The 12,779-nt window shown below is 42.6% G+C and overlaps 1 protein-coding gene across 3 annotated transcripts in view; it reads left to right on the top strand.

Moving 5' to 3' along the window:
* The window catches only part of LOC134354631 (2-5A-dependent ribonuclease-like), a 60,424-nt gene extending 51,875 nt beyond the window's left edge, over positions 1 to 8,549 (top strand). For all 3 annotated transcript variants that reach the window (XM_063063664.1, XM_063063663.1, XM_063063665.1), the window contains exons 4-7: positions 412 to 629; positions 3,904 to 4,036; positions 5,144 to 5,289; positions 8,407 to 8,549. In XM_063063664.1, the coding sequence (XP_062919734.1) occupies positions 412 to 629; positions 3,904 to 4,036; positions 5,144 to 5,289; positions 8,407 to 8,539 (630 nt within the window). In that variant the 3' untranslated portion in view covers positions 8,540 to 8,549. The remainder of the gene's footprint in view (positions 1 to 411; positions 630 to 3,903; positions 4,037 to 5,143; positions 5,290 to 8,406) is intronic.
* Positions 8,550 to 12,779: the final 4,230 nt, after the last annotated feature.

Here is a 12,779-nt window from a genome sequence, read left to right as displayed (position 1 = left end):
TGGTGGGGAATTATGACCAAATTTCATGACGTATGCCAGTGATTCCTGAGTCTGATTCTGACCAAATGATTAAATCGATCTGCAATTTGGAAACGAGCTGCTTTCAGCAACAGTGTTCATGAAGTCGCCAGCTTTTCATAGAAACCCATTGGGTTCGTTAATGTGTTACCCTTCAGAAGTAAAGCTCCCAATATTGCCAGTTTTGTGGTTAGCTCTTACCTGTACCTTCAGTTCAGTGGCAATAAGGGAATGACAAAAATGCTGGAAATTCCAGCAAAATCCACATCCCATAAACCAATAATTATTAAATCTTACTTGTATTTATATTTTTAAACATGGCAACCCAGTGAATTTAATGTATTCCCCCCTTCCCCATTGTATAGTTCTGAACTTGTTTCACTTCCTATACAGGCTTTAGGTCGGCTATTGCACTACATTGTAACCGGAGGAAAAGACCCTTATGAGTGTGAGGAGAATTTATGTGAGAATAAGCCAGACCTCGACGAGAAACTGCACAGATCCGAGAATGCTGAAGTCCGGGATTTCATAGAGGGATTGCTAGCTCCAGCTAAGACTCGAATCAAACTCCTAATGGCTGAGCAACATCCATTCCTGTGGAAAGAATCAGAGTGAGTCAGATGAGCACAATAAATGCTGTGGTTCTGTGGCTCTCAAGTGTATTCTCAATTGCCCTTCTCTACAACATAGAAGAATCTAGGGTAAACAGCATGGTTATTGTTTCTGGGCTGGAACCACAGAGATGACTGGTATTTTGTATCATATACCTGGTCCCAGGCACTTAACAGGAACCAGCCACGTTCATGCTCAATGGGGAGGAGTCACAAGTGAGCAAGGACACCTGAATTTTTTTTTGAAAAGCAGTTCATAAATTGGGCCGCACAATGGTTATAGCCGCTGCCCCACAGCTCCAGAGCTTGGGTTCCATCCTGACTGTATTTCTCCCTGTGACCACATTGGCCTCTGCTGGGTGCTGTAGTTTCCTCCCACTTCCCAGAGATGTATGGGTTGGTTGATTGACCACCGTAAATTTCCCCTAGTGTGCAGGAGAGTGAAAGAGCCTGGGCAGAGTTGGTGAGACTGTGGGGAGAACGAAGAGTGGGATTAATATAGGGTTAGTGCAAATGCATGTTTAAAGGTCAGTATTGATGTGATGGATCAAAGAGACTATTTCCATCTCATATAGCTCTATGACTATGCTGGGCCAAGTTGGGGCATCTCGGGACAGACCAATATTTATTGCCAATCACTAATAGCTCTTGAAAAGATCGTGGTTAGAGTCATAGAGACACGAAGTATAAAGCATGTAAACAGGCCTATTCACACAACTGGTCCATGCCGACCAAGATTTCCATCTAAGCTGGTCATATTTGCCTGTGTTTGGCTCATATCCTTCTGAATTTCGCTGTCCATCTATCGTCTAAATGTATTTTAAACATAATTGTACCTATCTCTACCATTTCTTCTGGCATTCTGTTTCATAAACCCACCACTGCCCATGTGAAGCACTTGCCCCTGGTGAATCTGGAGAAGATATTTTCCAGAAGGTTCTTCTGCCAAGAATGAGGTACAGCTATTTTATTAGATGTTCACAACAAAGAAATAGCAGGTAACTAACTCTAACTGTAACAAGCCCAGTCGAACAAAGAATCTGCCTCATTGTCTTTCCTAATATTGGAAACTGGTTCAAGCTAGAGAGAAAAGTGAAATTTCCTCTGATAAGAACAGTCTGTGAGACAACGGGCTCAGTCGTGTTTTATGCTACCATCACATCTCAGGCAGACAGACAAAGAAACTGCTGGAAGTACAGAACCAGCTAAAGTACAATCCACTGAACATTTACAGACAAACAAGTAAACAAGCATAAAGAAAGTTAAACTACAAGAAGGATAACAATTTCCAACACGTCTCAGCTTCACCTTAATCCTTTCCCCTCACTTTAGACCTATGCCCTCCAGAACATAAAACATTGACCAGTACAGCCCACAATGTGGTGATGAATTAGTAAAGATAATAACACCCAGTCTCTTCTGACTGCACAAATTCCTTATCTCTCCATTCTCTGCATATTCCACTACCTCTCTAAAAACTGCTTAAATGCTTCTTTTATATCTGCCTTCACCACTACCTCTGGCAGCACATTCCAAGCTCCTACCACTCTCTGTGTAAAAAAACTTACACACATGTCTCCTTTGAACTTTCCTCCTTAAATGCATTCTCTCTAATGTTAGACATTTCAACCCTGGGAAAAAGATACTAAATGTCTACTCTATCTGTGTCTTTCCACGATTTAATAAACTTCTATCAGGTTGTCCCTTGGCCTCCACAACTCCTGAGAAAACAACCCTACTTTGTCCAACTTCACCTTTTGCAAATGCCCACTAATCCAAGAGGCTTCCTGGTAAATCTCTTCTGCACTCTATTCATAGCCTGTCACATTCTTCCTATAATAGAGCAACCAGAATTGAATGCAGTGTTCCAGATGCAGCCTAATCAGGGTTCTATAAAGCTGTACACAACATCCTAACTCTTAACTCAGTTCCTCAACAATGACTCGCAAGCATGCCATACACCACCTTCACCAGCCTATCAACTTATGCAGACACTTTCAGAGAGCTATAGACTTAGAGATCCCATGATCCCTAGATCTCTAGTTTTAGTTCTCTACTGGGGAAAGAGACTGTGACCATTCAACTTATCTATGCCCCTCTTAATTTTATAAATCTTTATAAGATCATCTATCAGCCTTATTTGCTGCAGGGTAAGCAGTCTCAATATATCAAGTTTCTCCTTATAACTCAAGAGTTCTAGTCCCAGCAACATCTTCATGAATCTTTTCTGTATCCTCTCTAGGTTAATGACAGCCAATCTATGAAGATGAATCAGAAAAGCACACAATATTCCCAAGTACGGTCTTGCCAGTATTTTGTATAGTTGTATCCTAAATCTTGTATCCAGACTGAAGGAGGCAAACACGTCATCTGCCTTCTTCACCACTCTGTCTACCTGAATTTCTATTTTCAGGGAACTATGTACATATCCATGGTCTTTTTTCTGCAGTATTTCTCAAGGCCCTGCCATTCACTATGTATGTCTTGCCCTGGTTTAGCTTCCCAAAATGCATCACTTTGCATATGCCTGAGTTAAGTTCCACCTGCCATTCCATTTCCACTTTCCCAATTGATCTAGATGGTGTTGCAACTTCGGACAACCTTCTTCGATGTCCACTACACCACTAGTTTTGAGGGTATCCACTGACTTGCTAATCATGCCATCTTGATTCTCATCCAAAATACAGCAAATGTAACAGTGGACTCACCCAGCATCCATCGCTGTGGCATGGGTCTCCAATCTGAAAAGCACCCTCTGCTACCATACTTTACTAAACCAATTTTGTATCCAGTGACAACGCCCTGGATTTCAAATGCTCTAATCTTCCAGACCAGCCTATCATTACTGCTTCCTTAAACTACATTTAATGTAGAGAATATCCTAAGGTATTCACACACATGGAGGAAACCATGCTAAGGATTTCCAAAACTGGGGTTCAGTTCTTCTGATCTTGCTCTGATCCTGTTGGAAAATTAAACTCCTTCACATGGTGAGACCATAAGGCATAGGAGAAGAATTAGGGCATTCGGCCCATTGAGTCTGGTCCACCATTCCATCATGGTTAATTTATTATCCCTCTCAACTCTATTCTCCTGCCTTCTCCCCTGAATTACATTGAACTGTGTTTGACTGGCCAGGTTATGGGGAAATAGAAGTTAACCCAATTCCTAACCAATTTCTGATATGAAATTCTGTCTCTAAGTCACACAGATGACGACTGTTACTGGAGGTATGTGTAACTGGGCTTTAATTAGCTTCTGGTTTTCACTCCAGAAAGAGCAAGTTTGTCCAAGACCTTGCCAATGAAGAAGTTGTAACAAACCGGAAGCACAATAGTGAGCTCGTACAGATTCTGAATAAGACCAGCAAGGACCAGCACAAATCATTTCACAAGTGGACAGAGAAGGTAAAACAGCTAACTTGATATTCAACTAACACTGCTGTCCCTGAGATGCTGGACTCCATGAAGAAGCAGTTGTATCTAATATATAAAATTCCGTGAAATCTGAATGGATTTGGTATCCTGTTAAGTTAATGGTGGGAGGGAATGGGATGGTTCCCATTTCTGACTTCCCTTTGTTTTGTTACATAAAGGGTCTGGTTTAGAAAGTCGGATTACATTAATGGATCAGTTCCTCAATATAGCTGGGAACTTAAACATTATGTAAAAGAAATCTGAATTAATACATGTATCTATACTAGGCAGCATGACAACACTGAATAGTCATTAAAATCTGGCTGGACTACTTGTGTTCATGGGAAGGGTTCTTTATTGTCTTGATTCTGTCTGGGACTGCCTTCATTGGCAGTTGCTCAGGACTGTGGGCTCTGAGGTGAGGCGGTGAAGGAAAAACACTAATGTTGTTCCAGGCTTGGAATTTGTTAAGATGGGCAGGTAGGAGGTTTATACTGAGATCTCTTCTGAGAATCAAGAGGGATAATGAAAACATGGCCAAGTTGGAACTACACAGAAATGTGGGTCAGAAAAACAGGAAAGGGAAGGAGGTTCCAGAATAGTATTAGAATTCATGCGTTGTTGAAATTAAACTATGTAGTCACACAAAGCCACTATTGGCAACACTGGTTTGCAATTCCCCGGTTAGTTCTTCTATCTCCCCCACCTATCTCCATTTCTAACCTTTTTCCCACGTAACCAAAGGGAATGCAGTACACATCTGTTCACCTCCTCTATTCCCCACTGTACAGGGATCCAAACAGTCCTTCCAGGTATTCTGTGGAGCATGAACACAATTAATGCTTCAGGTTGAAGATCCTTCATGAGAAAGGATGAGAATATAACTTTCTAGTATTGGTTAAAGGCCATCAACCTGAACTGTAGCATGGTTTCCTTTCACAAAGATGCTTCCTGAATGTTTTACCAGTCTCTGGTTGTTGCCACAGTCTGGCTTGAAGGAGGAAGACCAGAGCAGTGCTCATCCATCAGAATTTCAAGGGCAAAGGAAGACAAATGGAATATATAATTATTTTTAAAAACTTATTCTTTTTACTTTAGATTCACCCTCAAGTACTTGAAGACATGAATTTGGGCCAAAGGAAGAAGTCAAGCAAGAAGCCAGGCAGGAAGTATGAAGACACCACCAATGATCTTCTGAAATTTATAAGAAATCTGACCCAACATTTCAATGAAAAGGATCCAAGGTATGAGAAATAGGTGCTGGTCTGTTGATTTTTGATTTTTTTTGCAGGGTTAAAGACAAAAAGTTCCAATGAAACTCCTTCCCTCCAATCTATACAGCTTCCAATTAAGGAAAGACCATATGGTGTAGTTGCCATTTGCAGTGGTACAGTTCCTAATAGAAACTGTTCTGGGTCTGCCAATTCCCCCAAAGAATCAAGGAATAAAACGTGAAGAGCAAGAGCTATCACTGACTGCTCCCTTCCCCATCCCAAGGTCTTTGAGCATAATTGCAAGGCCCTAACCCAGGCTAGGTAATGGCAGTCTGAATCCAGGACTTTCTGATTTTTAGTGATAGAGGCCCTTGGCAGAACAGCAATCTAAAAGTTTTATATCAGGGAAATTTGTGCAAGGACAGATCAACATACGAGGGGTGATTGACATGTTCATGGCCTAAGGTAGAAAGAAATGAGTTATACAGCTCTCGTTACATGCACGTGCAGATCAACTCTTTGAGTGATTATGCAGAAAGTTTGAAGTTAATAAATCAACTCTTTCTACCTTAGGCTACAAACTTATCAGTCACCCCTGATGCATTATTAACTGATGAGTTATTAACTTCAAACTTTTTGCATAATCACTCAAAGAGTTGAACTGCATGTGCATGTAAAGAGAGCTGTATAACCCATCTTCTACCTTAGGCCACGAACTTATCAATCACCCCTGCTGTGGACACTTTCTGGAGGTCCAAGATCCGTATGCTCCGCGACCGCTGGACTAAGTATGTAAATGTAGGAGGGGACTATGTTGAAAAATAAATGTACTAGGTTTTCTAAAACTGACTCCTTCTACCTTAGGCCACAAACTTATCAATCACCCCTCGTAGATGGGGATGTAAACACATTCATAAAGAACCATGCAGATGCTGGAATTTATGACCTTGAGGAATATAATGACAAAGAAGGCTGCCCTAATGGAACAAGAGAGAGAGTCCTGAGTTGAGTTGAGCTGTACTACAGCTCTGTGGACAAGGCTTGGGCTGAGCTAGCTGACACTGTTCTGACTCCAGATACTGTATGTAGAAATGTAGCCTAGTGGCAATGACATTATTAGCTGTTCAAAGTCCCTCATTGTAAAACAGTACCCCTACGTTAGAACATAAGACCATCAGACATAGGAGCAGAATTTGGCCATTCAAGTCTGCTCCACTATCCCACCATGGCTGATTTATTTTCCCTCCCAACCCCATTCTCCTACCTTCTCCCCATAACCTTTAACACCCTGACTAATCAAGAACCTATCAACCTCCGCCTGAAATATAGCCAATAACTTGGCCTACAGAGTTGCCTGTGGCAATGAATTCTGCAGATTCACCACCCCGTGGCTTAAGAAATTCCTCTTTATCTCAGTTCTTATGAACGTGCTTATATTCTGAGGCAGTGTACCCTGGTCGTGGACTCACCCAACATCCCCTCCATGACCACTCTAACTTGGCTTTTCAATATCAGAGAGGTCTCAGTGAGATTCCCTCCCCTCATTCTTTAAATTACAACAAGTACGGGTGCAGAGTCATCAAATGCTCCTCAGACATTAACCCTTTCATTCCCAGGATCATTCTTGTGAACCCACTCTGGACCCTCGACAAAGCCAGAACATTCTTCCTTAGACAAGGGACATAAAACTGCTCATCATATTCCAAGTGTAGTTTGACCAATGCCTTATCTACTATTGTCTGAGTTGAAATCCGAGTCTTCCTCTCCTCCCTGACTTACTATTGCTGAAGCAATGATCTTGTAGAGCAGCGTGAAGACTGATCCAGTGTGGATTTCCTCCAGCCACCATTTTACTCTTGCTCAGATTAAAACTCATTGAAGTATCATTCTGTCTGAGCTGCTCTGATTTGGGGTATACCTTGCTCATCTACAGTTTATCCTTTATCCTTGAAGACAATGCACAGCAGAATTACCCCTGGGTGAGCCCTGCTAGGGTTTCTGCCCCAAAGCCCCTTGAGATTTGACAGTCACAGTTTCAAAGTAAGGGGTTGGTCATTCAGAGTGAGGTGAAAAGAAATCCCTTCACTCAGTGGGCAGCCTTACTAGCCCTTGGAATTCTCTAACCAAGGGCTGTGGAGACTTTATTGTTCTGCATACTCAGAGGAGCACAAATTTCTGGGTATTAGTGGCATTGAGGGATGTGGTTAGTGTAGAAAATGAACTCACTGAGTGACAGAACAGTCACAAGGGGCCAAATGTCCTCTTCCAGCTTCTATCTCTCATGTTCATATGCCCATTTCTGCCATTGTTGTGAAATGTGAGCCACTAATATCAGGGAACATAATTTTAAAATGACTGGAGAAAGTATGGAGAGATGACAGAGGTAAGTTCTTTACACAGAGAGTGGTGGGTGCACCGAATGCCCTGCCAGGGGTGATGGTAGAGGCAGATACATTAGGGACATTTAAGGAACACATGGATGATAGAAATATGTTGTTTGCGATGATAGAAATATGGAGGGTTATATAACTGTGAAGTGTTAGATTGAACCTAGAGAAGGTTAACATTGTGGGCTGAAGGGCCTGTACTGTGCTGTAACGTTTATGATATATCACCTGGAGATGAAAAATGCATTGCACAGTATCTGGATTCAATGTGTATGTATTTGCTAAAGCGAGCTCTATGAGCGGTACCCTTCCCATATGGTCAATGAGATCCCTTACTGTTGGTGTTTTCAAGCTTGGTTTAATTTTGAGTACAGAGTGCCTGAAGCTTAGTAGGGACTGCTCTCACTGATTCATACTCCTTCAATTCCATCATCAGAAGCCCTTTGTCACCTGTATCGATCACCTCCCAGTCTCCGTCGCTATTTCCACACTGCTCTGCCTCATCTACCTACTGCCACTCCTCACATGAATCCACCAATCAACTGCCAGCTCTTGCCCCACTCTCTCCCCTCACCACTTTACACTGGCTATAATCCCTCTGTCTTTCGGTCCAGATGAAGGGGTTCAAACCGAAACATCGACAGTCCACTGATGCAGCCCGGCCTGTTGAGATCCTCCAGTGCTTTGTCTTTTGCTCCAGATTTCAGGATCGGCAGTCACTTGTGATTCAAACAGACATTTGTTATAATTTTTTTTTCAGCATCAAGGAAATTGTTGGAAAACCAGAGAAATACTGGCTCGGCCTTTTTCCAGATTTTGTAATCTCGATCTACAATGCTATAAAGGACACCGAATGGAAGAAGCACTTTCCAAATAATCAAGAGCAACTCTGACTGCCAGCAGTATCTCCCTCTGGTGGTCCTGCATTGGACTATTGAGATATCAGCCAGGACCACACACTGAAAGGGCACTTGTTGGTGTATTTAATCTCCTCAGGAGGCGAATGTTCTGAAATTATGTCAGGGCTGTTTTGGCAGGTGAATGTGATAGCCAATTTATGCAAAATGGTCCATAACCAGAGATAGTTTAGCTAGAGCGTCCCTCACCCTTTCTCAGCCAATACCACTGCCATTTGTATCAGTTTCTCTTGGTCTTGACCCTATAACAAACATTCCCATTGCTCTCTCCATCCCTTCCACTTCTCTGCTTGCTTGTTTGCTCAGCTCTTTTGAAGAATGATAGAGTCATAGAAAAGTACAACACAGAAACAGGCCCTTCAGCCATCTAGTCTGTGCAGAACCATTTAAGCTGCCTTCTCCCATCGACCTGCACTGGGACCATAGCCCTCCATACCCCTACCATCCATGTATCGATCCAAACTTCTCTTAAACATTGAAATCGTGCTCGTATGCACCACTTGAGCTGGCAGCTCGTTCCACACTCTCACCACCCTGAGTGAAGACGTTTCCCCTCATGTTCCCCTTAAACTTTCACCTTTCATCCTTAAGCCATGACCTCTAGTTGCAGTCCCTCCCAACTTCAGTGGAAAAAGCCTGCCTGCATTTACCCTACCTATACCCCTCATAATTTTGTATACCTCTATCAAATCTCCCTTCAATCTTCTATGTTCCAAAGAATAAAGGCCTAAACTATTCAATCTTTCCTATAACTCAGGTCCTCCAGTCCTGAAAACATCCTTGAAAATCTTTTCTGTACTCTTTCAACCTTATTTACAACTTTCCTGTAGGTAGGTGACCAAAACTGCATACAAAACTCCAAATTAGGCCTCATCAACATAACATCCCACGTCCGGTACTCGGCACTTCGATTTTTGAAGGCCAATGTGCCAAAAGCTTTCTTTATGACCCTAACTACCTGTGCCTCCACTTCCAATGAATTATAGACCTGTATTCCAGATCCCTTCGTTCTTCCACACTCTCAGAGCCCCTCCATTCACCATGTAAGGCCTACCCTGGTTGGTCCTACCAAAGTGCACTTGTCTGCATTAAATTCCATCTGCCATTTTTCCACTCAGCTTTGTTTTTTAAAAAACAGCTGATGCAGATCCCTCTGCAAGCTCTGACAGTCTTTCTAGCTGTCCACTGCAGCCTCAGTTGTGGTGTCATCCACAAATTTGCTGATTCTATTAACCACATTATCATCCAGATTGTTGATGTAGATGACAAACAACAGACCCAGCACCAACCCCTGCAGCACACCACTAGTCACAGGCCTCCAGTCAGAGAGGCAATCATCCACTTGTACACTCTGGCTTCTCCCACAAAGCCAGTGTCTAATCTAATTTACTACCTCATCCTGAATGCCAAGTGACTGAACCTCCTTGACCAGCCTCCCATGGTGGGACCTTGTCAAATGCCTTCCTAACGTCCATGTAGACACCATCCACTGCCTTGCATTCATCAACTTTCCCGGTAACTTCCTCGAAAAACTCTAACATTGGTTGGACTTGCTGGAATCAGTTGTCTTTAAGATACTTTTAAGATATTAGTTGAATTAATGCAAGACTAAAATTGTAGTTTTAGCTGTACAAAGAACATAGAAGAGTACGACACAGGAACAGGCCCCTCAGCTCATGATGTCGTTCTGAACCAGCTAAAATGTAATTCAAAAACTCCCAGTAACTAATCCCTCCTCCCTACATAATGTCCATATCCCTCCATCTTCCTCACATCCATGTGCCTATCTAAATGTCACCTAGAAGCCTCGAATGTATCTGCCTCTACCAGCATACCAGGCAGCGCATTCCAGCCATCAACGACTCTGAGTGGAAAAAAAACTTATCCTTCACATCTCACTTTCAATGCATGCCCTCTGGTATTAGACATGTCAACCCCGAGAAGCAGATACTCTTTGTCCACTCTATCTGTGCCTCTCATAATCTTGTAAACTTCTATCAGATCTCGCCTCAGCCTCTGCCATTCCAAAGAAAACAACCCAAGTTTGTCCAGCCTTTCATGATAGCACATGTCCTGTAAACCAGGTAGCATCCTGATAAACCTCTTTTGCACCCTCCCCAAAGCCTTAACATCCTTTCTATAGTGGGGCAACCAGAATTGTAGATTCCTTGTTGACATAATCTGTATATTTAACAGTTTGTATCTGTAACAAACTCGTATTTTTCCCACAGTATGTGGTGGTGCGTCTCCACTTACTGGCAGGAAGTGATATAGCAGTTACATAATAGAAACATAGAAACATAGAAAATAGGTGCAGGAGTAGGCCATTCGGCCCTTTGAGCCTGCACCGCCATTTATTATGATCATGGCTGATCATCCAACTCAGAACCCCACCCCAGCCTTCCCTCCATACCCCCTGACCCCTGTAGCCACAAGGGCCATATCTAACTCCCTCTTAAACATAGCCAATGAACTGGCCTCAACAGTTTGCTGTGGCAGAGAATTCCACAGATTCACCACTCTCTGTGTGAAGAAGTTTTTCCTAATCTCGGTCCTAAAAGGCTTCCCCTCTATCCTCAAACTGTGACCCCTCGTTCTGGACCTCCCCAACATCGGGAATAATCTTCCCGCATTTAGCCTGTCCAATCCCTTTAGGATCTTATACGTTTCAATCAGATCCCCCCTCAATCTTCTAAATTCCAACGAGTACAAGCCCAGTTCATCCAGTCTTTCTTCATATGAAAGACCTGCCATCCCAGGAATCAATCTGGTGAACCTTCTTTGTACTCCCTCTATGGCAAAGATGTCTTTCCTCAGATTAGGGGACCAAAACTGCACACAATACTCCAGGTGTGGTCTCACCAAGGCCTTGTACAACTGCAGTAGTACCTCCCTGCTCCTGTACTCGAATCCTCTCGCTATAAATGCCAGCATACCGTTCGCCTTTTTCACCGCCTGCTGTACCTGCATGCCCACTTTCAATGACTGGTGTATAATGACACCCAGGTCTCGTTGCACCTCTCCTTTTCCTAATCGGCCACCATTCAGATAATAATCTGTTTTCCTATTTTTGCCACCAAAGTGGATAACTTCACATTTATCCACATTAAATTGCATCTGCCATGAGTTTGCCCACTCACCCAACCTATCCAAGTCACCCTGCATCCTCTTAGCATCCTCCTCACTGCTAACACTGCCACCCAGCTTCGTGTCATCCACAAACTTGGAGATGCTGCATTTAATTCCCTCATCCAAGTCATTAATATATATTGTAAACAACTGGGGTCCCAGCACTGAGCCTTGCGGTACCCCACTAGTTACCGCCTGCCATTCTGAAAAGGTCCCGTTTATTCCCACTCTTTGCTTCCTGTCTGCTAACCAATTCTCCACCCACACCAATACCTTACCCCCAATACCGTGTGCTTTAAGTTTGCACACTAATCTCCTGTGTGGGACCTTGTCAAAAGCCTTTTGAAAATCCAAATATACCACATCCACTGGTTCTCCCCTATCCACTCTACTAGTTACATCCTCAAAAAAATCTATGAGATTCGTCAGACATGATTTTCCTTTCACAAATCCATGCTGACTTTGTCCGATGATTTCACCGCTTTCCAAATGTGCTGTTATCACATCCTTGATAACTGACTCCAGCAGTTTCCCCACCACCGACGTTAGGCTAACCGGCCTATAATTCCCCGGTTTCTCTCTCCCTCCTTTTTTAAAAAGTGGGGTTACATTAGCCACCCTCCAATCCTCAGGAACTAGTCCAGAATCTAACGGTTTATAATGGTTTATCACATTTTTCATTGGCTAAGTATTAGCACATAGCCCACATATTATAATTGTTACATCTATGTAGCTGCTTGATTTGTTTCTGTAATCTAAAGAATTTCTGTTCTCTGGAATATAAAGGTGACAAATTTTTCAAAAGCACAATATTGAATCTCTTTAATTTCTGCTTTACTTTTCAGCTCCTAATTTAGTTTCAAATGTTCTATTCTCGGTTTAAGCTTTAAATAAACGATTGTGAAGAATTAAAATCTTACACTCATTCTTGAACTCGGAAAAGAACACAGGGATTTAAAAAAAACAGATCGATAGTTCAGCACACTGTTTAAAGGGAGTTTAAGAGTGAGAAGAAAACTGCATTAAATATTCTCTTATACTTCTTATACTCCATAAGCACCTCATTTGTCCCTACCTGCCTATACCT

The sequence above is a fragment of the Mobula hypostoma genome, chromosome 12 (assembly GCF_963921235.1).
Source record: "Mobula hypostoma chromosome 12, sMobHyp1.1, whole genome shotgun sequence".
NCBI classification, from domain to species: Eukaryota; Metazoa; Chordata; class Chondrichthyes; order Myliobatiformes; family Myliobatidae; genus Mobula; species Mobula hypostoma.
Note: the sequence above shows the minus strand (reverse complement) of the source record. Positions and strands in the feature narration are given on the sequence as shown.